The 26,013-nt window shown below is 36.9% G+C and overlaps 1 protein-coding gene across 2 annotated transcripts in view; it reads left to right on the top strand.

Moving 5' to 3' along the window:
- The window catches only part of KCNH8 (potassium voltage-gated channel subfamily H member 8), a 360,902-nt gene that overhangs the window by 189,408 nt on the left and 145,481 nt on the right, over positions 1-26,013 (top strand). For both annotated transcript variants that reach the window (XM_045791943.2, XM_087870334.1), the window contains exon 4: positions 21,693-21,820. In XM_045791943.2, the coding sequence (XP_045647899.1) occupies positions 21,693-21,820 (128 nt within the window). The remainder of the gene's footprint in view (positions 1-21,692; positions 21,821-26,013) is intronic.

Below are 26,013 nucleotides of genomic sequence, written 5' to 3'. Positions count from 1 at the left end.
CCTGGGAGATTTTCTCGTGCCCGGTATTTTTAAAAAACTCCTGGCAGTTAAGACCTTGTTACAATTTTCCTCTTCACTCTAGACAGATTGTTAGTCTACTGTGCCTTTTGCTCTTTCCTACCATTACACTTTGCATCACCCAGAATGCCATCTTTCCCCCCTCTCCCTATCACAGTGACCCATCCTGTGCTGTTGAGCACAGGTCCACAATTGACTCCACTCTTGATTCCTTTGTAAGTGTTCTTTCCTTCCTCTGATCTTTTAATACTTATCATGTTTGCCTCTCATATCCAATAATAATAATAATAATATAATCATCATCATCATCATCAGAGTTAATGTCAATTGAGTGGTTACCATGTGTCAGAGACTATTCTAAGCACTTATATGGGTTTCATCGCATTTAATTATCACAAAACGCCAGTGAGTAGGTTCTATTTGTATTTCTGTTTTTAGAAATGAATAGATGAAAGCCCAATGAAGTTAAGTAACTTGCCTAAGCTCACACAGAAAGTGGTGGAGTGAGGATTTCAACCTATATAGTCTGGTTCCAGAGCCAAATTATTAGCCTCTCCACAATTTTGCCTGTCATCTGAATTTTTTGCATATCAGTTATATTTTTAATCATTTTTATTGTGTGCATGTCCTGGACATCTTTTGGTCTCTTGGGCATCTTGTATTCATTTGCCCTACTCCCCATACTGTATTTGGAAGGAGGAGAGCCACTACTTCTCCACTCTCAGACCGTAACTCTGGTGGAGCTTGCCCCATTCCTCATAGATTCCAGGGGTGGTGTCTGACTCAGACTTGGCCAACCTGAGCTGTATCCTCCTCTGACACAAAAGTTGGTGAGACACACACCACCACCAGAGCCAAGGAATCATGAGATTCAGGCATATGTACTTTCTGCTCGATTTGAAACTGAGATAATGCAAATTCTAAGAGCCTTTCTGAGAATTGAGTCAATCCAAAGCCTGGACCAAAATTCCTTTTTCTGCTCTTTATCTGAGTTGATTGGGATTTTCTGGATTTTTGTTTTTGTTGTTGTTGTCGTTGTTGTTAATTGCTGCAAAAAAGTATTCTAACTGGTATAAGATCGCCAGCTTCTTCCAGATTAAGCAGTGATGTTTTTCAAAGTAAAGACTGACTTTCTCAAACTCCCTTCTGCACGGTGTTTTGTTTGCACTTAGATATCTTGCGTAACATTAATTGAACCCACTTTGGAAATCAGCTGTATCAACATGCTAAGCCAAAATTCATGCTAAGTGTACTGCAAATTACATGCAGACTTAGGTTTAACTTTGCTGTGAGTTAGACTTTTACCTATTTATTTGAAATCATCATTTAAAAACTGCAAATGTCTATAGATAAATTTTGGCACTGAACAAAGCTTAATTACTTCTCTTTTTATCCTTTCTATTTTTCCTTCTTTTTCTTTTCTCTTTTCAGAACATAAGGAAAACTGGGCTATGTGACTGGTTTGCTATAGAAGGTTTCAGAGTATACACTGACTCAGAAATGGGAAACTTGGCAAACTGTAAGCTTGAGTAGGCCTTTAATAACTCTGTCAGGCTTGGACTTGAGCTTCCTCATCTATTCTTGGAATATACTAGATTATATCTCTTCTTGGCTTTTACCTTGTTAAAAAGAATGTGAACTATCACTATATGACATGTTTCTGCACTTCAGTCTTTCCAGGAAATCCTTCTGATGTCATCAGTAGCTAATCAGAGCTTTTGGTCGTGTGATATTAGTAAATATTATTCTAGCTAAAATGTAGATTGGGAAAGTATGATATAATTATGGCTCTTATGGGTGTTATGATGATAAAAATGATTTTCCCTAGGTTTTATGCAATATTAAAATTAGCTCAAGGAGCTTGCTCTAACTTCACAGTTTTCATGGGCCATAAAATTGAAACTGTGGAATAACTGGGTGACATGTTCCACGAGATCCCTTCCGCCCCTGCTTCCTGTGAAAAGACACAAGGCCACTACCTGGAATAAACCGTGTGTAATACCTTGTGTAGTCAACATGGGCCTCTGTCCCCTTGTTCTAGATACCTATTCTTTTGGTACTGGATGAGTTCTTGTGTCCAGGTTTTCCTGAAGACACTTGTCTTCCAGAACTGCCTTTGGCTATTTGGGCTTCATGAAGACATGCTGGCTTGTAAGCTGTTCTAGAGCCTCACGAATATGAGTGGTGGCCTTGAACGGAGAACATATAGGTAGTCAAGACTCCAACTGTACGTTGTGCTAAGGAATTTGGTCTTTATTCTTCATTCATTGGTGGGTGAGTCCTGTCAAGTCATGCAGTCAGAAGGGAGTTTGAAGTTTATGGTTGTCTGAGGACAGCTTTCCTCTATTTCATAATTTTATCTGGTGCGGGTCAGCTTGTTAACTCTAGGATATAGTAAAGAGATCCCAGGACTTACAGGCTCAAGTCATATCTCTGCCACTAGCTAGCAGTGTGACTTTGGGTCAGGCATTTTGGTTCTCTTAATTGCAATTTCTCCAGCTGCTGTATAAAATAAGTAGACTAGATAATTTCTTAGGCATCTTTTATTGCAAGGATCTGTAATTCCATAGTCATACTACATGACAGGAAATCTTGTAGTATGTGGGTCACAGAGCCTGTTTATAAACTGTGAACTGAAGAACCTGTATTTCAAATTTTTCATCTGAGCTCACCAGAGGAAGAGGACACTCTGTTTGTTTTGTTTGCCATATTCAGTATTACTAGCCGGAAAAACTCCTATTCTGACCTAAGTTCTTGGAACTGAAGTGTACGTGTACACTTTCTTTTTTCTGATGCTCCCACAGATTCAACTGGAAAAACCTAATAAATAGCTTTGTGGCTAAGTGAAGAAGCACTCACTAAGGAGTGTCGTGCATAAGACAGTAGATGGTCATATGACGTTTCCAAAGGTCCCTGGTTACCTAATGGTCTTATTCAGGGAGAAAGAAGACAAAAATAGATTTTAGTATCTGTACTGAATTTAATGGGGATTTGCATTTCAATGCCAGTCTTTAAATGGTTTGATTCTCATAAACCCTACATTTTATGGAGTGTTTGATGTTACATAATGGTGAAATGAATAGAATTGGGAAATATTTGAACTTCAAATGTACTTACTGGTGTGCTTTTTTTTTTTTTTCCTTTAAACCACCTACCTACATAAACCTAGGATCAATTATGCGAAGTTTAATTTTTAAAAGTTTTGATAAAGCTGGGCCATTATACTTTCTCCTTCTCTAGTGAGTTAGCTCTCAAAAGGGAATATATTTGGGAAAATGATTAGTTCACATTTTCATTCTCATTTGCTCTTTCTCATTAGATCTAGATCAAGGATCAGCAAACTTTTTCTGTAAAAGGATTGATAATAAATATTTTAGGTGTTGTGAACCATATATAACCTCTATCAAAACTACTTAATTCTTCCATGATAGCAGAAAAGCAGCCATAGACAATATGTAAACAAAAGAATGTGGCTGTGATCCAATAAAACTTTATTTACAAAAATAGATGCCTGGTTTGTGGGCCAGAGTTTGCAGATTTCAGATCTAGATAATTAATTAACAAGCGATTCCTCCTTCACCCTCTCCCCAGTTTAGATCATTTGGTACTAGAAATAGCATTGGAATAGGGGGTCTGAATATCTTCTAATTATGACACTTTTAATTACTAGACATGATACCTTGGAAAGGCTCATTGATGTGGGTCTTATTTCAGTCATTACATTCAGCACTCAGTATGTATTAGCTAAGTGCTAGTAAGATTGTTGTGCCTTATATCTTGTGTAATACTTTAACTATCAAATCAACAGGAACCTCTGGAGTTTTAAGAAATGTGGGTCAGGGTGCTTCGGTGGCCCAATTGGTTAAGTAACCAACTCCTGTTTTCAGGTTGTGATCTAGGGGTCGTGGCATTTGAGTCCCACATTGGGCTGTGCCCTCAGTTTGGAGTCTGCTTGGGATTCTCTCTCCTTCTGCCCTTCATGCTTGTGCTCTCTCTCTCAAATAAATAAATAAATCTTAAAAAAAAAATAAAAGCATAGGTCACTTTAGGACTCAGATCAATAGGACCATGTTTCTGGTCTGGAGAAGAGGGAGGAAGGAACAGAGCTCCTCCATATGGTCCTGGAAGTGGTCATGTTCTAGAATCATTAAAAAACATGGCACAGAACTGTACAGTGTTATTTGTACAGGGTAGTGAGGTGTTAGTACCAAAAATGGTAAAGAAAATGATATTTCAATTTCTGATTCAAGAAGTACGAGGGAGAGGCAGGTCTGTGTGAGGAGTTTTAAGGAGACCCTAGAGTCAAACTGGCTGAGTATTAGAAGCCCAGGAGAGTGGTGGATACAACCAGGATAATGAGAAATGGAAATCTGTGAGCTCTACAAACCCCGGTCAGCTTCTTTATTATGTAAGAGTTTCTTTTATTGAACTTTTGCTTTTGCCAACTCTTGTCTCATAAAGTTTATAGGTGCATTTCCTAGCATCTAACATATGGTTAATAGCAGCACAACCATAAAATATTGACATAGAGAGATGATTTGGGGGTCTATTTGATGACTAAAAAAGAATATGTGTTAATAGTCCATTGGTAGTTTGCTACTATTTTGACTCATCTGAAATGCTTTAGCATGCCTCAAAAATTATTCTTATGAATTAACTTTATGATCTTAATTTAATTAATGAATCATAGAGTCCAGGCTGGAGATACAGGGCCTTTTATCTTAGATTTTACTGAGATTATCACAGATTCAAAATCTGGATTCAAGTGAGTGAGACACATTTTTCTTTTAAGGAAAATATCAAAAGAATATCGTAGTATGCCACTGTGTTTGTGAGAATTGCTTCAAAAGAAAATCTCTGAAATTATCAGTCTTAGATCATTATTTGGTGAATTGATGGGCATAACTGAAGAAATATGGACCAATTGAGAGTTGACTATCTCTGAATTGAATACTTAATGTTACACTGATTATTAAAGCATGACCCAAAACTTTAAAAAGAATTGAGTCATTTATTGATTTCAAGTCTTTTGACTTCTATGTAACTTTATTTCCTTATTTTGTAAAAATAAATAAACCTAAAATCTCTTTAGGAGTAGTTCATCTTTTGTGTATGGACGGTTGCATCATTTTATGATTGCATATTATGAGAAGGTTTTAAAGTTCGTGTAAAATAGGCACATAGGTAGGTATTTTTTTCAATCCTGGCACTATTGACATTTTTGGGTCAGATAATTGTTTGCTGTGGAAGGCTGTCTTGTGCACTGCAGGCTGTTTAACAGCAGCCCTGGTTTCTACCTACTAGATGCCAGTAGCATCCACACCCCAGTTTTGGCAACCCCAACTGTCCCCAGACGTCATCAAAATCTCCCCTGGCTGTGAAACATTGGTACAGAGCAACCAAGCCATCACCCTATAACATATAGCATTAAGGGAAAGATGAGGGATCAAATTAATACCATAAGTTTCTTTAATAGTTGAATTTTGGTATTAATGTAAATTAATTTGTTATTCAGTATTTTTGAATGGTGCATTATTATGCAAGACTTCCAAGAAAGCCGCTCATTTAGAAATAAGGGAATCTTCCATAAAGGGCTCTTTTCCTATTCCTCCAGCTCTTGCATATCATGTTATCAATTTTGTGCTGTGGTTGTAATAAGAGGATTGTAGTACTGACTCTGTTCTTCACCAGAGATTGCATGCACAGTAGCAATGATGGAGTTACATCTCAGAATGGAAAGTGAATTGGGCTTTATCTTGGGACCTCTGTGAATTAGCTGGATTGCCTTCAAACCTCCCAGCATACCTTTTGTCTGGATAAATCAGATTGCTTACTTTTCCTTAAGGTCAAGAAATGTGAATTATTTATCTTTGTCTCCCCAGCTTAGTGGCTGGCACAAAATAAATAGATGCTTTAAAATGGAATGAACAGATTAGATCTATTTGTTGCTCTTGCAGACAAGGAGTTGGCATATTTTTTCAACATCTTCTGTTCTTCTTTTCTCCTCCTTTATCTTTACACTTTCATTCCTGGCTATTTCTTGCTGACCTGAATTCTTCATGGATATTCTATTTTATTCCTTCACTGACTCTAAGGATGGCCAAGATTTTGTTGCTTTGCCTCCTGTAGACCGAGAAGAACCGGAACAAAAAAAGCACTAAGGAATTTTAATGTAGGACACTGGGGAATACCAGTGAGAAACATATTGGATCATTTCACCACCCACTGTTATTGTGATAATGCTACTGCTACAAATTATAAAGGCAACCCTTGTAAAATTATTATTTTTTAACTTTTAATTGATTTCTACTTTAGAATTCCTATAAACTTGTTTCTCATTGTAAGTAAGTTTTAATGTGTTCTATAACTCTAAAGTGTGGGTCAATTTCCTATAGAACTTGATTTCATTTTTCAAAATCAATTACTAACACCTTAAAAAAAACTGGAGGGTTGACAATCCTCGAGAAAAGAGTGCCTGCAAATTATGAGAAACTGCTAACAGCAAATGGCAAAGCTCTTGGAATTGGGCAGAACTAGGTACTAATTGTCCGGCTGCCTTTTGTGAGTTACACGGGTTCGGGCAAGTTATTTAAACATATTGCACTTAAGTGCCATTAGCTTTAAAATGGGCCAATGTCTATCTCAGAGTGTCACTGTGGGAATTAGAGAAATATAAATTAAATTTGATCTAGGATGATATTTGCATAAAGTAAGTAGTTGTAAATCAATCATAGTCACAATAGATGATCGTGATGGATGGTGATCATGGAGATGATGCTAGTGGTATTAACTGGACATGGACAGGGCCAAGCCTTTGCAAAATCATGAAGTCTCTCTGGTACCTTTCTTATTCCCCTTTTTCTAGATCAAGTCTTAAATAGAATCTTTCCCTCTATCCTGTGCCATATGATGTGCACTATTGGCTTGTCAATGAGCCCTTGCTAAGCAGCTAAGTCTTTTCCAGGAAACGTGTATTTTAATAGAAGTATTTTTTTTTTTAAAGATTTTATTTATTTATGTGACAGAGAGACAGCCAGTGAGAGAGGGAACACAGCAGGGGGAGTGGGAGAGGAAGAAGCAGGCTCCTAGCGGAGGAGCCTGATGTGGGACTCGATCCCGGTACGCCAGGATCACGCCCTGAGCCGAAGGCAGACGCTTTAACGACTGCGCTACCCAGGCGCCCCTAATAGAAGTATTTTTAAATGTCATGTATAGGCTCAAGGATCTGAATGAAGATAGAGACTACGGTGCCATTACCCCATTGCTCTATCTTTTCCTGATGATTTGTTTTCTCCACTCCAGGATCCCAAAACTAAGTGTATCAGCCCTTGCTACATAACGGATTTCCCCTCAAAGTGAAAACAATAATAGTTTATTGTTTCTCATGATTCTTTGGATAGGCTCTGTGGTTCTTTTGTTCCAAATGGTGTTTACTAAAGTCACTCATGTAGCTACTCTCATTTTGGAACACTGCTGGGACTGGAATATCCTAAGGAACTTAACATATCCAGTGACTTAACTTCCCTTCCCTCTCCCTCTCCCTCTTTCCCTCTCCCTTTACCCCTCTGTCCTTATCCTTCTCTCTATCTTCCTATCTCATTATTCACTAGTTGAGCCCTTGCTACATTGCATAAAGGCTGGATAAAGGGGGCAGTTACGGAAGCTGCGTAAGTATAGAAGTCATACACCATCTCTTCTGCCATATTCTGTTGGTCACAGGACCAACCCAAAGTCAAGCGGGGAGGAAACAAGCTGTGTTTTGATAGGAAGAGAAGCATGTATAAATAAGAATGTGAGGATTTGTTAGGTGGCTATAGTTATAGATAGTCTACCACTCTCTGGGAAACTCTTCCATTTCACCCTATTCCAGATTCCTTCTGTCAGGATTAGGGGTATTAATGGTTTCTCAGTTTATAAGGAGTAAGTAGTTCTCATCATTCTCGTTACTACAGTAGGTTTAGTGGAAGGCACATGACTTTTAGAGACATAGGGACCTCCAAATGGAGGCCAGATCCACCTATTCTATTGTATGATGCTGAGTGGGGTACATCAGCTCTCTTATCTCAGTCTTCTCATCTGCTAACTAAGCAGAGGAGATAAAACCTACCTTACAGGGTTAACATGAGATTTATATGAATATAGTTTATCCACAATGATTAACTGAAACTCAATAGATGTTCAGTAAATGTCAATTCTTCTCTTCCTCTCTGTTTTTACCTCTCCCTCCCAGTTTTTCTATCTGTTCTCTTTTTCTGGAAGAGTATTTTTTTTTGAAAATTTCTAACACTGCTTGTAATAATCAAACACATTTGTCCTAAGCCTTCTGATGTTTCTGGAAAATGCTTCAAGATTTATAGAGAATTTTAACAATCACTATTCTCTTATCCTGATTGTTCTATTCTTTCCTGAATTTGCCATGTTATTGCTACTCCTAAGCCTTGGCTCACATATTCCTCTTGCCTAATAATCCATCTTCATTGCCTGCTCCTAAATCCACATGGAAAAGCCTTTCTTTTCTAGAAGCATTATCTAATGTTTCTGGTGCCTAATATTTACAACTTTATGTTTTAATCTATTTTATGTTCCCCCTCAGTTTTATGTTCCATAATGATTTTGGGGAGTCTTTTAAAGCACATATCCCCCAACTACCCACTCCAAATTCCACACACTATAACTAGAACTCAACCATTGGCAGCCTCTAGATAACAACATGTTGACTTGAATTCTTTTACAGAACACCCGAAGAAGCATTAAAAACTTGTTTCTAGGGGTACCCCACCCATGAAAGATTCCAGAAACTGCATTATTCAATGTCTTGATAAATCCATGATATAATATGTATATATAATAGCAGTGAGTAGGGATTATTGAGTAATTGCGATTTTTGAGAGGATAAAATTGAAGAAAATATGTATCTTCTTGATTAAAATTTCCATAAAAGAAACTTCTAAGCAACATGTGACTAAGCATTAAAAAAAATAAGTAATGAATGGGAGAATTCCTCTTATTATATTCTGCTTATTATAATACTTGTTATATTTAGGATATGAAAAGACTTTCTTTCTTTGATGTGTATTGTTAATTAATTAATTTATTTCTTTGATAAATACTGGCAGCACTACATACTAAAAGAGTAAATAATTAGAGGATGTTCCTACCAATCTATGAGATTTTTTATTGCTTGACACCATTTGTTTGCTCTTTCTGCCTCTAGAATATAACTCCAGTGCGTACTGAACTCTCAATCCAAAAGCAAAAGTCAAGTCACATCTTCCCTTCTAGACTACTCCAATATTTCATTTAAGACTTAAAATTAAATTCTTTGGCATGATCCCCAATAAACCAAGCCAAAAATGTTCTGTGTCTTTTTTCTACTAAACTGGCAACACTCAAAACTGAAAGAAATGGAGTAGAAAGCAGAAATGCATGGTCCTATGGCAGGTTGGTATGTTTGTTATTTCTGATTTGTGTAACACACAACTCTTTCAGTGAAATTATTAGTGTCATTTAAAGATAATTACCTCAGCCTTGGTCCAGTTATTTGAATTTACCACTGAAAGACACTTCATGAATTCAAGGAATCACACATCAAGGCATTTTCAAATCCCCCCCCTTTTTTTAAAGATTTATTTATTTATTTGAGAGAGAGAGAGAGAGTGCTGTGCGTGTGTGAGTGGGGTGGGGAGGAGGGAGAGACTCTCAAACAGACTCCCTGCTGAGCGTGGAGCCCTATGCAGGCTTGATCTCAGGATCATGACTTAAACTGAAATCAAGAGTTGAGGCTTAAGGAAGCTTAACCGACTGAGCCACCCAGGTACACCAAGGCATTTTCAATTTTACATGATATTTTCTGAAAATTTGTTTCCACCAATATTGTTAAGGAGCATGGGTTTTTTAAAAATAGAAATATTTACTCTTCCATTTGCCTCTCTTCCTTTGTCAACTTGTGGTTTTTTTTCTTCTAATTTTAAAATTTACATATTTTAATTTTCAAATGTAGGGAGTAGTCCCTTTTTAAGATTCAAAATGGCTAGTGGTTTGGTACCTACATGGATCAATAACCACAAACTTGGATGTTTTTTAAAAAATTTTTTTATTATGAAAAGTTTTAATCAAAACAAAAAGGTAGAAAGGAAATTACAATAAACCTCATACAGCAATTATTTAGTTAGAAAATATTAACATTTAAAAGTGGATAAATATGAATTTACTTTAACAAATATCAAAGTGAGTAATTCTTGAGTCATTTTGAAATTTGATGTAAGTTATATAAATGAATTTTATTGCTTTTTATGGCTATTTAAACTAATCTTGGTCTTCACACCTAGTGTCTATCATAATTGTTAGCACTTTAAAATTTTCTGAATTCTTGGGGTGCCTGGCAGGCTGAGTCAGTAGGGCATGTGACTCTTGTTCTCAGGGTCATGAGTTCAAGCCCCACGTTGGGCATAGATATTACTTAAAATTTTTTTTCTGAATTCTTAATATTAGTTTATCTTAATCCCTCACTTTATTTCCTGCTGTTTTGCTGCTTGAACTTCTCAGACTTTTAAAAAATTATTTTAGTTGTTTCAGCTTTCACTCTCAAGGGAAAACTACTTGTTCTTGTAATAATTCTCTGGTATTATCCCATTTTCTTCTAACTCAATCAGAGGTCTTTTCAAAGCAAATCAAGTTCTGCCATTGCATTCTAAAACAATTCTCCTTTATCTTTTTAGCCAATTTTTGTATAAAGTCTCCTCCCAAACTTCCCACAATCAGTGACTTAAAGTCTTCACACAGAACAATTGAAATGAATATATCAACTACATGAATAAAGAATCTGATTAAGTAACTCTACCAATGTTAGTAACTTACTTCCCTCTATCCTTAAACTAAGTAATGAGTAGCAAGATACGCAACATAATACATCTTCCAGACCAGCAATTGTGGAAAGCCAAAGCGCCTACTGCATTATCCAATACACCTCTCTACTAACTGTACATTTTTTTCTAGTTTGAGAAAAGCAGAAAGAATAGTACTCTTTTGTTTTGACCCAAGATTACCTATTTAGTAATTTCCATTTTCTCTAAATGACAGAGTTCTTTCATTGAATAAAATCTCATTCCAAAGCTCATTTTTCTAAAACAGACACAAAGAAATGGGGCTTCCTGACCTAGTGCATTGCCTGGTGACTTTCTTCTGTCCCACACTCACATATTTCCATGCTACGACACTTCCTCTAAACCCTGAGAATCTATGGATCCCAATTAAAAGCCACAGTTCCTCAATGACTGGATATTCGATTATTTTAAAGAATGTGGTCATAAATTGTGACTTGCTTTAAAAACTTTTTATTATATATCTATGTATACATATGTATGTAGAGTGTGGGTAGTTTAGATAGATAGATAAGTAGGTATGATACCTTGAATTTGCCTCAAAAGAAACTGGAAGAGTGAAGTGGGTAGAACTACATGAGACCATATGTGTATTCATATTGTTGAAGCTTGGTGATGAGTAAACCAGAGATGCTGTTGTATAGAGAAACAGAACTCATAGGATATATGTATACATCATATATGCTATACATAGATCCATATATCTATAGGATCTATGTATAAATCATATATACATATATATGTATATATATGTATATGTATATTTCTGATTTAGATAGTCAAGATCAGTACTAACCAGAAATCCAGCTGCACACTTTTGATTTGTCTTTTCTTTTTTGTATATATGTTGTACCTAGTAAATGTTTACTTCAAGATGTAAATAAAATAAATAAACTGAAGATAATTACAACAGAATTGGGATAAAACATACATGACTTTTTGAAATACAAAATCAAGTCTTATGCACAGCAATCTTTTGAGGATTTCTGTGGAAAATAGACTGAAAAAGATCGGAGATGAAAACAATGATGGCGATAATGATTATCTGATAAGCATAGCATCTAGCCACATTCCCACTAATCAATAGATATTCAAACACATAATGCCATACAATTACATAACAGGGAAGTATTTTTCTTATTTTGTTCACCAAAAAAAGTTAAATACCTATTATATGCCAGGCTCCATTTTAAATATTAATAATAAAACAATAAGACAGAATTATAAGAATGACAGGTACAAAAATACACACACTTGTTTTGTAGATGTGTAAATTTGTATCCTGCTAATGATAAATTTCTGGCATATGACAGTGAAGTGTCATATTCTAACAAGATGGATTCAGTGTAACAATTTTATAATAGATGGAGGTAACATGTGTTGAGGAAAGACTCCTTTTCCAAATTGACAAACTCTTGGGATGAGCCAGCATCACTGAGTATGAAAAACTAGCTCCGGGCTTTCATGTAGCTTAGATTCTCAAATATTGAAAGCAATTCAAAGGCCTCAATGTGCTGTGCTCAAAATCATTGAAAACAGACCAATACCTAGACACAATGTGAAAAATATTTTTGACTCTTATTTTGAAAGTTATGGATTCACAGGAATTAGCAAGGATAGTAGAAAGAGAAAAAGAAGTCCCAATTGTTTACAATAGTTACATCTTATATAGTATAATATCAAAACCAGGGAATTGACATTGTACAATATGTGTGTATAGATTTATACCGTTATATCACATGGATAGATTTGTGTGACTACCACCATAATCAAGATATATGACTATTTTATCACTACAAATATCTCTCTCTTGCTACCCTTATATAGTCGTACTCGCCTCCTACCCTCCACCATCCCTAACTTCTGACTACTGCTAATAATTTGTCCTTCATCTCCAACCTTTAGAGAATGTCACATGAATAGAATCATAGAAACATCTATTTGTGACCTCGAGATTAGCTTTTTTTCACTGAATATAATACCCTAGAGGTCCATCCAAGTTGCTGCATACATCAATAGTTTGTTTCTTTTTATTCCTGAGTGGTATTCCATGATGAATATACCAGGATTTAAACATTGACTGATTGAGGGATATTTTGTTTCCAGTTCTTGGCTAATACAAGTAAAGCTGCTGTGAACAATTGTGCACATGTTTTTGTGTGGACATACATTTTCACTTCTCTGGGATAATTGCCCAGGAATGCAATTGCTGGTTTGTGTGGTTAAGTATATATTTAGTTGTTATTTTTGTTTTTCAAGAAACTTCCAAACTATTTTCCAGAGCGACTATATCATGTTACATTTCCATCAGCAATGGGTGAAACATCCAATTTCTCCACATTCTCACCAGCAATTGGTATTGTCACTGTTTTTCATTTTAGCTGTTCTAGTAGGTGAATAATGATATCTCATTTTATTCTCAATTTCTTTTTCCTTGATGGCTAGTGATATTGAACATCTTTTCACATGATTATTTGACATTCTTACGTCCTCTTTAGTGAAATGTCTTTTTATGTGTTTTGCTCATTCTTTAATTAGATTGTTTGGATTTCATGATGTTGAGTTTTGAGAGTTCTTTACATATTCTAGATACGTAGTTAGTTCTTTGTCAGTGATTTGGAAATATTTTCTCCCTGCTCATAATTTCTACCACAAATGTGCTAATTTTATTAAAACTTTGAATCATCTCAAAATATTATATATTATTATTATATATTAAATTATTAAAATATTATATATTTTATTATTATATTATTGTTAAATTATTATTTAAATTCAATTCATTATTAAAATGAATTATTATTATTAAAATATATTATTAAAATTCAATAATAACCACAGCAATTGTTTTGAACCAAGACCAACAAAAGATTTTTGGGGGGAGGAGAGTGTTTTTATCACTAAAATTACTTAACATGCCTGCACATGGGGATGAAAAGCTGACCAAAGGTAGTTGGATTTATTATTGTTTTCGAATTGTCTATAGACAACACTCCTTATTGCCTACACTTGGTTTGCTCTGCTCCTCTTACCCTGTCCTGGTATTCCATGGCTTTGATAGCCTGAGAGATTAGCAGGCTTTGTGACACTCTCAGAGTAGGAACATTTACCGTATAGGATTATACAGTTCATCGTATGGAAAATCATAGAGTATATAACCCTTACATGTCTCTTGAAAAAAATTACTTGAAGATGCATTCCAGCCAATAGAGATGATTCAAAATTATAAATTTAAAAATGCGGAAGTTAAAAATGTGTGTCTTTCCTTAATCAGTTTGGACCAGTTATATATTAGTCCAGAAGAATTCTTCAGTCCAAGGAGTAAGCCGGACCTCATAGCAACTCACTACATTTTTCTTTTTTCACTTCTAATCATTTCTATATATTAGTAAATATTTTGTTCTGGTGCACGTCCTTACCCCACAGTTCAGATGTTAACTCTCACCTTGTCAGATCACCATTTAAATACCAAGGAGTTGTGTTTATTCTGAGCCGGAGATGAGTGGTTAAGCTCCAACATGCTGATGTAGGCCGGGATCTCTAGAAAGCAGCCCTGAGATGGAGATGGCAGGACATTTATGAGGGAATTCTCTTAGGAACAATGCTTGAATAAAGGAAGAGGAGGGAAGGCAGAGCAGAGGGGGAAGCTGGGGAGCAGTGCTGCTGCCACAAGGTGTTTTGCTGACTCCCAAGTTCACCGCTCGTTAAAACCGGTGCCCTTTGAGTTGGGCAGGGGGTCTTCCAGTACATTCCCATAACGATTGGTTATTGAACACAAGCTGCTCTGGGAAAGGGTGTCACTTTGGTCAAGGTCACTTTCTACAGAGTGGTCTGGAGACTGAGGTGGGGGCTCTGGGCAGGCACACTCCCAGCAACTGCAGACTTTTGCCTTTTAATTTTGAGGGGCATCTGGGCAGTACAGGCAGTACATCTCTGCTATCAGAATCACTGACTTTTTTCATTTCCCATCACAGAAGCAAGGCTTAATGAGTGGCCAATGACCATGTGTATTGCAAACCTTTTAAAAAAGCCTAGAACAAAATCAAAGAATAAAATCACCAGAATTAAAATTATTTCTGGAAGATGGTGTTGTGAAAGACATTCATTTCCTGCGTTATGCTGTTTTACATTTCTAAATTTTATAAAATGTACATGTATTAGTTTCTGATATTCAAGGAACAAATGTGTATTAGTATATAATTGCAATCAAGTTTATAAAAAATAAATGCAATACAAATTTGGAAGAAAATGCAGAAAACCCTTAATAAGGAAAACAAGTAGGCATTCTTTGTTTTTAAAATTTTTGTGTATTTTCCAAGTGAAACTTCTTTCACACTACAGAATTCAAAGCATAAAAATTCATGATTTTTTAATGTTTTCTTGTAATTTTTTTAAATAAGGGGAGTTTTTTTTGTTTTGTTTTGTTTTTAGCCACCTTAAACTAAAAATCTCTGCCTTAATGTCTAAATGGGAGCACCTGCTTTATTATAAACTGATATGTTATAATAGTATTTTACAATGTAAAGGAGGGGATGTGAGAGGACGTGAGAAGGAAATAGAGCCTAAAACTGACAATTGGGGAGGTATGTGTTCCAGTGTGTGTCTCTCATGATGCAAGGAAAAGAGCAAAATGTGAAAAAAAACAGCAGAGGAAATAATTCCTATCTAGGAGATAGAGCCGTTCTGACTCAACAGGGTAACACAAGGGAGTGAAAGCATCTCATCACAGGCTACTGCCTAGTTGTCCATAATCTATGGTGAGGTAGAAAGAACACGAGATTTCAAGGAAGATCATTCAGGATTCAAATATCAATCAGTCCACCCATTTTGAATTTGGGCAAGTTACAGGATTTCTATGACCTCATTTGCTTTGCAATAAGTGGAAAAATTGATGCCTTACAAAGTGAAGATGAAATGAGAACCAAGACAACATTCCTAGCCTGATGCCTAGAACGTGAGAGGGGCTAAGCGAATGTTGCTAATCCATGAAGTTTTGTTGAGAAGTCCTAACTCCCTGGAGTGTAAACATAACTTATTTTTTTTTTCCTGGAAATTATCCTCACTCGGTATTGGTCAATAACTGAAATTTCTTGGTTCATCGCACTGCTTACAGACATAGTGCCTCCTCCCCTCGTTTACCTTTTCTGAGCTGCTGCTGATTTGCGGGTCACTGGAATCTTCATCTTCTTCCTTTTGTTAGTTCACTACTGTTTTCACTTTCCTTCGGCCTTAGCTCAAGGTTCATCATTTTAAAGTCTCTTGTGCATAGACCCTACACTCTCTTGCACCTTCGTATTTTCTCTGTATCCATCTGACGAAGCTGCAAACTCAAAAGGACCAACAATACCTTTTCTTTGGCCTAAACACGTGGCTGCAAACTGCTGGCATAATACTTACATTAGGGAGGGTGGGAATCACTCTAAATGTATTTTTAGCAGCCTCGAATGGGACAAATTCCCCAACAAATCTATCACTTTCCTTACTGGGCTTGACAGCCCATCCTCTACAACAAATATTTCGAGCAAATATTTCTTGTCTTCAAACTACCAGCTCCTACTAATTACCCCTCATCCTTAGCATTTGACTTCACCTCCAAAGTCAAGGAGAAAGAAAGGAACAAAGAAACAAAGGGAAAGGAAAAGAAAGAAAGGCCAGGGGAGGGGAGAGAGGGGGATCAAGGGGGAGAGGAGGAAACAGAGGGAAGAAAAAGGAAGAAAGAAAGAAAGAATCTCTCAGACTGGCTATTTCATCTTCCTGTCATGAAGCCTGTATGCTCACCTCCATGTATATGCAATCAGTGTCCTCCTTTCTTCCTGTTAAAAAAGAGGGATGGGATGTCTCTTCCATCTAAGGAGAATCACTCAAAGTGAGGTGTGCAGACACTATGGCCTCTCTCTTTCTTGGACCATTCTTCTCCCTCAGATTCTCTGACATCACAAGTATCCTTTCCCTCCTTTTTGTATTTCTCTTTTTCAAACTCTTTTTAGTCTCCCAGTTGGCCCATTACGTTTTTGAGGGCCTAGATTTTCTCCTGTCGCTCACTTGCAAGATAATTTCATCATCTATTAAGTGACAAAGCCATGCAACTTTTCTCTCTAAGTATATTTTGAATGTGTCAGCTATGTCCCATCTTTACTGCTAGAGCCTGTTTCCACTGACCTCCTAAGATGGCTGCCTGGGTGATTCCTAACAACCTCTATTGACTCTTTCTAATCAGTTTCCACACTGCAGGTTAATGTGTTATTTTGAAAACTCAAATCTTCTCGTGTCATTTGAACGCTTAAAACCTTGCTATGGTTTCATGTGCCGGAACTGTTAATTATCCCCCAGAACTCATCCATTAATAATAGAACCCTGTCAAGCCTACAACAGAGATTCAACAGGGAACAAGGTTGCCCAGCTAGTGACTCTATTTCCTCACCTCTTTGTAGTCAGGTGTGGCTAATACGGGGTGAGTAAGGGGTGGGAGTGACTTCTGGCTCCTCACAGGAAGCTTCACGCCCTCTACTTACTTCCTGTTCCTCCTCCCCCAGGGGAGCTGCCTAGACTCAGAGATAGAGACCACTTGTGAAGGATGGAAGAGGCTCCACCACTTTAGTTTGCTCTCCTCTGCTGTATTATAGGGATGGAGAAAAGAGTGAGACAGACGCACAGACCCACACAGAGAAAGAGAGAGAGTCATTTTCTTATTCAAGAGTTATTCAAGCCTAAGCTGTTCCCTAATTAATACTTTTGCCACTGCACTTAGTAAAGAGCAAAATTCTTAACGTGGCCTCAGAGGCCCTGAGTGATGGGTGATCTGTCTGTTCTGCCTCCCTCCCTGTTTCCCCTTTTACTTCTTTTCCTCCTGTTCTCTATATGCCAACTCTCCCGACTTCTTTCAGTTTTTCAGAAATGCTGAACTCTTTTATGCCCAAGGCCCTCACACCTTTTATTTGCTCTGTCAGAAATGTTCCTCCCTCTGCGACCCCTCACCCTGTGTTACTAACAACTAATCCTTTTTCAGATTTTAACCTCAAGTCATTTTTCTTAAGCAATTGTTGTCCCCACCCCCCCAACCTGGCCACCACACCAAAGAACTGAGTCAGTTCCCACAGCTAAGTGATCTGATACCACTTTAGTCTTGTCCTTTATCTGTTGTGAAATGTTTTTTTTTGTTAAAACTTATATATGATATATGTGTAGTTTAGTTTCCTGGGTCCACTTCTTTTTTCTTTTTTCTTTTTTTTAACATTTTATTTATTTGAGAGAGAGAGAGAAAGCACGAGTGGGAGGGACAGAGGGAGACGGAGAGAGGATCTGAAGCAGACTCCGCACTGAGCCCAGAGCCTGGCATTGGACTCGATCTCATGACCCTGAGATCGAGATCTGAGCTGAAACCAAGAGTCAGATGCTTAACCGACTGCACCACTCAGACGCCCACTGAATCCAATTATAATGCACACGTATGTGTGTTGATTATGTGTAGTTTTACAGCACATATGTTCCCCTGAATATATGTTCCTCAGTTTTGCATGTGTGGGAACATTATAAATATGTTGCTTTGTTGTCTGTGTTCTTTCTTTTGTACTCATTCTTATGTTTTTGAGATATTTCTATGCTAACAGGTGGACACTATTTCATTCATTTTCCATTTATTCCTACATATGTCCATTAATAGAATTTTAATATTCTATCTCTACCACAGTTTGTTTATACATTCTTTTGTTTATGGACTTTGGGTTTATTCTAGTTATATGAACAAACACACATGTCTGTGTTATATATATATATATATATGCTTATGTGTTTGTGTATATGTGCAAATTACAAATATTGCTGTCATGAGTACTTTGTATATATTTTTAAAAAATAAGTTGCTCCCTATTCTATTTGTGATTTCTTTTCTTTTTTCTTTTTTTTTTTTTCAGACAGGAGCCATCAACCCAGGAGCATTTTAAATTCATTTCTCTGCTAGGGAGATTTTATTTCATTTCATTTTATTTTATTTTACTTTATATATTTATTTTCTTTTTCAGTGTAGAAAGGGTGGTTTTATTAAAGCACAGGGACAGGACCTGTGGGCAAAAAGAGCTTCCTCTGCTTGGGAGATTTTTAGACACATTGGTTAGAATGATTTTCAATTCAATCCTGCACAAGAATTAGATTGTAATGAAAACGTTTTAAGGAAAACTTCTTTTCTTCCATTTAGAACCAAGATCAAGATAGATATGTTTTTTGTTTTTTGGTTTTTTTTTTTTTTTTTTTTGCTATTTCCCTTTGAGGGGCCCTTTTTTAAGACTAAAAAAATTACTGTTGTTTCCTTTGGAAAATCTCAAGTATTATTAGATTTCTCCACGGAGAAGGGAATTGGCTTATTATCTGTCATTAGTCTCTCTAATCTGGTCCACTTGGTAGTTACCATTGTAATTCAACCTGGCATTTTGATACCAACTGGTAGAAGCAGCCCATGGGCCTTTCCCACCATATTCCTATAGACATGGTTTTTAAAACTCTGGCTGTTTTCATATGTAAATACATTTAAAATTATGCCTGGCTGGATTAATAATTACATTTTTAAAAACACTGTTCAAGAATTCTGTGTAGGGGTCCCTGGGTGGCTCAGTCAGTTGAGCGTCTGCCTTCACCTCAGGTCATGATCTCAGGGCCCTGAGACTGAGCCCTGCATCGGGCTCCCTGCTCAGTGGGGAGACGGCTTCTCCCTCTTCCTCTGCCTGCCGCTCCCCTTGCTTGTGCACACGCTCGCTCTCTCTCTCCCTAATAAATAAATAAAATCTTTAAAAAAAGAAGAGTTCCGTATAGACCAAAAATCTGAACACATGAACACACGATCTTAACCTTTAACAAGACAATGAAATGTGCTTGTCCAGCCATGAGTTTCCAAAACAAAGTGCCCCTTTTGATGTTGTTTTTGTTTCTTAATCTGTTTTTAGTGATTCAAGCCTATAGTAATGTATCGTATTTTATTTTAAACATTCTTTCAAAAGAAGAAGCAAAAGGTGAACAATTAAAAAAACCCATGTAACATCAGATTAGACTTTTGCAGGGAATAAAACACCCTATTTTCTGGTCATTAAAAGCGTGCCAGGGTAGAGTGCGAATTGGGTGCGGTTAAAGTCCTTGAAAGACTTGGAGTCCAATCTCAGATGGGCAGGGACAACGATACACATTACTCTAAGTGACAGTCAACAACCAGGCAGTATTCCTGCTCCCACTATGTGTGGGAGGAGTAGGAACTTTGAACCAGTCCAGCTTCACATACTGCCTCTATTCCTTACTAGCTGCGTGATCATATTAAGCCTTTCAGGTTTCTCATCTATAAATGGAGGATAATAATACTAATCTCAGTGGATATTTATGAGGATTAATTGAAATAATAAATAGAACAAGGACGGGCACACAGTAGCTATCGATAATAGTTATATGGTTTCCCCACCATAGCAACCAAACCACATCATTTTTATAAAAGAGAGAAATCAAAGAGCCTTTGTAATACTACAGAGATTGGATGATGAAGCTTAGATAAACAATAGTTTTTAATTTTTATATTTCGCACTCACTGTAATATAGATACAATTTATTTAGGATGAAATTGTATGTTGACCGACTAACCAAATAAAGACTAAGTGTTTCTTAATGTCATATAACATTTTTTATTCCTCTTGGATAGTAGCCCTTTGGGAAGAAAATAATAGCTGGATATCTACCTAATTTTACTGAAATAGAGTCCAATTGGATTAAAGATATAAATGTCAAAAATAAAAAAAAAATAAAGATGTCAGAAGAAAGCATGCATAGACTTTTAAAACAATGTTTTAGTGAATGGCAGTTTGGCTACGCAGGACATAATGTCTAGACACCACAATGGGTACATCATTAAATCTGACAACATAAAAATTAAAAATTTCTATACTGAATAAATAAAATTCAAAGACGAGTAACAAAATGGGAACACTGTTGGCAGCATTTATGACAAGAAAATGGCAATTAGTACACAAAGAGCTCTTGCAAGTAAATAAAAAAATACCAATGTAACTTTAATACTGGCAAAAATAATATGAATAGAATTCATAAAAATAAATGCAAATAACATACATATTTAGAATGATTTACAAGTTACTTTGAGGTGAAAAAAAGATTATGTAAAGAGTTTTTATGGGGTACCTTGGTGCTTTAGTTAAGCGTTTAAGTGTCTGCCTTCTGCTCAGGTTGTGATCCTGGGGTCCTGGGATTTAGCTGCCTCAGTTTCCCTTCACCATGGGGAGTCTGCTTCTCCCCCTCCCCCTCCCCCTGTACATGCTCTCCCTCTCTCTCTCTCCCTCTCTCTCAAATAAATAAATGAATGAATAAAATCTTTTTTAAAAAAGAGTTTTTCTTGGAAACTTCCATTTATGCAAAGAAAAATAAATATAAATGTTGATATAGCATTGGAACTGGAAAAATACCAAGAAAAAATATTGGGAGCTGAATTAGGATATGAATGTTGAATAGCAGGAAGATAGGAGTAATGTTTTTTTGACTTTTGATGTAATGTTTTTCTGAACTGTTTGAAATTTCCTCTATGCTCCTGTATGTTTTACTGTAATTTAAAAAATTAATGCAGGTAATATGATGCCAAAAAAATATATAAATTGTAAAGAACTAAAATTAAATAGATGTCGTTAGGAGGCAGCAGGTAAGTTTAAGTGTTGAAAAACATGTACTGTGTGTCTTGAAAGGCAACTGTCAAAACTTGACTTTCTTGGGATGAAATGATGCATTCATTGGTGCTTAATGAGTTTTATTTTCCCCCAGACAGAGCCAAAGGAAGATCAAGAGCAGGGACCCACTTTGACTCAGCCCGGAGACGGAGCCGAGCGGTCCTTTATCACATCTCTGGGCACCTACAAAGAAGAGAAAAGAACAAATTGAAAATAAATAATGTAGGTGGTATGTGTGTACACTACGAATGCTAGAGTTTCCCCTGGTGCCAATATTTGTTTCACTAAAGAAAGGCTCCAATTACTCATTTATTGGCTTTCCTAGATTTTTTTGCACTTTGGTTTGTGCTTTCCTATAAAGAATAAACTAGAAAAGGTCAGCAATCAGGAGGCGTTTCTGCAATAAAAGTGCTTAATCATAGTGTTATCACAGCACAGAGATTAGAATATCACTGTAGTCAGTACAATACGGTACAGGGGACGCTGTGAATGGGGACATACTGGTTACATTTTATGAACAAGATGATGCACCGAGTCATATTACACATTTGTAGTTTGTTGGTTAAAATTTCTCAAATTTAATTTTAGTTCCATCTATTTTGCACTTTATCTAATTTCACTTAATGCTTTTATCCAGGAGGACAATGAACAAATCAAAGTCATTACTCCATTTAAAAATTTACATCTTATATAAAACAGAGTTGGAAATTTCACACAACAGAATATTCGATTTGAAATTCTATGCTTCATATCATACCATTTTGTCAAAAGTTGCACTCGTGGTAAATGACAGTAGGGCTACTTTCTGAAACCTGGTACCAACTGTCAAAAGCCCCAGCAAGTCACTGTGCTTCAAAAAGGTGAACCTCTGCACAGTTTTGCATGATACACATCTTACAGGGTTTCACGCAAAGTTTATAATTAGTTCTTAATACTGAAAGATGTCACTGAGAAACCCAGAACTCTTGTCTGTTTGGTTATAGGTATTCAGAGATACTTTTTCAAATGATGGTAATATCATTCATGTGCACTGTGGAGTCTTCAGAACATAACATCTTTGTGGGATGTGTGACTATGTGTGGTAGATACAAATACTCAGGATCTCATTTGCCAGTGACATTAGAAAAAGTCACATCAAACAAGCAGAGCTATTTTGGAATCAATCCAAGGTCCAGAAGTTCTGGGAGTTAGGGACCCAGGGGGTTCCTTTGGCATCTTCCTTTTTCCATGGAAAGCTGGAGACTAGCTAATACACGTGTGTTTATGAAACAGCCAGGTATCAGACATACAAAGTATCCGGTTCTCTGTAGTGGACAGAGAAAGGTGCCCGAGCCCTGCGGGGTGGGAGATCGGACGAGAAAGTGCTGCAAAGCTCCTTCTGCTTCAGTGTGATTTCTTTCTGGAAACCAGAACAAGCTGTTTTGATCCATTTGTTCTCTAGGACCGCCACCCATGCTGGGGCCGACCTGCCAGGCATCACCATTAAGAGTCACACCCTGCTTATTTTGGCCTGTCTTAGTATAAAGATTTTCTGGGGAAAACTGTGCCTTTGTGTCACATTGATTTGCTGAGAGTCCAGGGATCCACTTGAAAGAGTGACCACCTCTTGATCTATGGATCCTTCCCCTGGTCCCTATTTACATCTCCCTTCAGTTACTAAGCCAGCCTTAGTGACGTTAAACAAGTTCCAGGAAGAAACAAAGGTAACCGCATCTGGGCTTGATTCTATGCAGGTCAACCAACAAAGCACCTAAACAAATATTAGCCAGAGATTCTGTAATGCTGAAAGCTGACACTATCTTCTACCCTTTAGTTGAAAATCATTTAAACATAGCAAGTATTACTAAGCTTCAAAATGTGTTTGCTGAACACGCTGTTTTTCCCTTTAGATCCAACAAAGTACAGAAGAGTACTTAAAAATCTGATTTAAAAGATCCTAATTCCCATCACTTAGCTAATTTGCTAAATTGCCAATCAGTTAAGAAATACAAACATGAGGAGGGGGAACATTAAAATAATACCTAGTAAGTAAGGAGGTCTAATCAACAAAGTGACTCCGACAATACAGGTAGTATCTTACTTCTAAAAGTAATGTCAAAAATGAGGACTGGCCCTGTTCACTATCTCTTTTCAAGGAGAGCAGAGTGGCTAAAGATGGCAGGAGGAGAGAAGGAAGAAGAGGAAAAAATGATCCAGACCGTTTATCAGCTGCACAATCCATTTTGGGGGAATTCTGGTTATAATAACATCCACACACAAATTCTCAAGATTTTTACAACTCTTTGCTCTTTACAAATTCCTTTTACTTACATCGTATTATTTGACTTTTATAGTAAGCCAGTACTAGATATAATTCTTATTAGTTCCATTTTAATGATGGAAAAGAACTTACTCAAGATCTCAAAAGTAGAAGCAGGATGTGGGACCCAGCTGTGAATGTTCTGACTCAAAGCCACAGTGCTCTGATACAGTTCTGTGGAAATAGGAATACATGATTCTACCATAGGCAAATGAACTCATCAGGACATTAGCACAGCTTGAGGATCAGCATGTAACACCTTTGAGTCCTGGCTCTGCCCGCCGGGTACATCTTAGAAAAGGTACTGAATTTCTGCTTTCTTTGATTAGTTACTCTGTTACACAACGACGTGATGCTGCAAATGTGTCTAACGCAAGGAGATGTTAAGATCACATGAGCACTTGGGAGCTTGAAAGGAGAGTGCTTTAAATGCCCAAATATTACCAGCTGGGTACCAGTGGCAAACGCTTTCCTGGGACTTGGTGCAGTGATTATCGAAACATTTTCCCCCATCTCTTTGCTCATGCAAAAGTTAGTTTCAAAGAAAAGTTACAAAAATGGTTTAGGAAACAGTTACCTTAGTTAGGCTTTTGCTTTAACCATTGTGTTTCAATAATTTGGAGAGGTTAAACCGCTAAAACACCACTGGTACTAAAGAATATGCTTCGAAATGAAGAAATAATATATAACTAAAATTGAGAATAGTTGGTTGCATTTTTCCTTAGGCAAACCCCGTGTTTCAGGGTTATAAATAATAGATCGCTTTCCCCCAACTTGCTAAAAGCATACTTCCCAATTATAAGAAATTTTCTTCCATTCAAAGGGTTTTGATAAAACTTTACGAATCTGGTGGTGGGAGGAGAGGAGGATCTATTTTTTTACTCAGGTGAACGTGTCACGATGTACAGGATTTGAGTTAAAAAAACTCTTCACAATTTAAGCCTAATCTGAGGTATAATGAATTCTTAGTATCTTTTAAAATAATTCGAAGGGATATGTTTTAAGTACCCTATAAAAAGGAAATAGTGTGATTTATTTCCTGACTTTTGGAGATAACTGATATATTGCTGACTTCTCGCGTCAGCATCACTAATGCCTCATGATCCAAAGAAATCCAGCATAATCCAAAGAAAATACTTCCTGCGTTTTCCCAATCCTCACTCCCAGAGCTGGCATCTCCCTCAAACAAGGTGAAGTTTTAATCTCTATAATATGATAGCAAAAGACTTACTCAGATAGAAATTGAGGTATTTCCCCATGGCTTCTCTACTAATGTCTTATATTTAAAAAAGAATTATATGAGAATCCATCATGTCCTTCTGTAAGTAGAAGTACTTACAGGTGATTAATACTTACGGACCCTAACTATCTCTTCTTCTATGCACCTACCTAAACCTTAATGAGAAGCCCAATAGGTGTACTTCACCCTCCTCTTCCCGGTTTTGTGCCAAAGCCCATCCTTTACATTTATTTCTGGAAACTAGGGAATGAGGCAAAAGAGGCAGGTCAAGTTTCAGGGAATTAAGTGGAACAGAGATGCAGTGGCAGATGGGCATCAAAGAACCTTCTGGAAGTAGTGAAGTAGTCCCTCACCACGAAATCCTGGCATTATGAGGCACCTGTGTGGGTTGAGTGAGAATATTAACAGGAAGTAGAAACGTGTTGAGAATGCCTACAAGGGAAGAGGTAGGGGGTGCATGACTATGAAGGTAGCAAAAATATTTGGTCACTCACAGTTATCACTAAAGAGCAAAGTATTCCTGATGGCTCTGACCTTTCTTGAATCCTCAAGTACTTCAGGAACCCCTGAATATTCCACGTGAATTTGCCCTTTCCTCAATGGCTGAAACAAGAAAACACGCCGTGACCTGCAAGTCACATGTATTCCAAAACTTTTAACTGCTCACTTCATTCAACTTAACTTTCAAATTTAAGTTTCCATTACCGATCTTGTATTTCTCATTAATTGAGGTCAAAGCAAGGTCTGCAAGTATCTGGTCATAGGCTTGTCAAATTTCCACACATGCTATTGTTGGCCTCCCTTTGTCTCATAGCAATAAAGGATAGTTCCTCAATTTGGACTGCTTTCAAAGTGAAGTGCTTTTGCACTTATAAA

This window comes from Ursus americanus, chromosome 20 (genome assembly GCF_024610735.1).
Source record: "Ursus americanus isolate L20-20 chromosome 20, mUrsAme1.1.p, whole genome shotgun sequence".
Taxonomy (NCBI): Eukaryota; Metazoa; Chordata; class Mammalia; order Carnivora; family Ursidae; genus Ursus; species Ursus americanus.
Note: the sequence above shows the minus strand (reverse complement) of the source record. Positions and strands in the feature narration are given on the sequence as shown.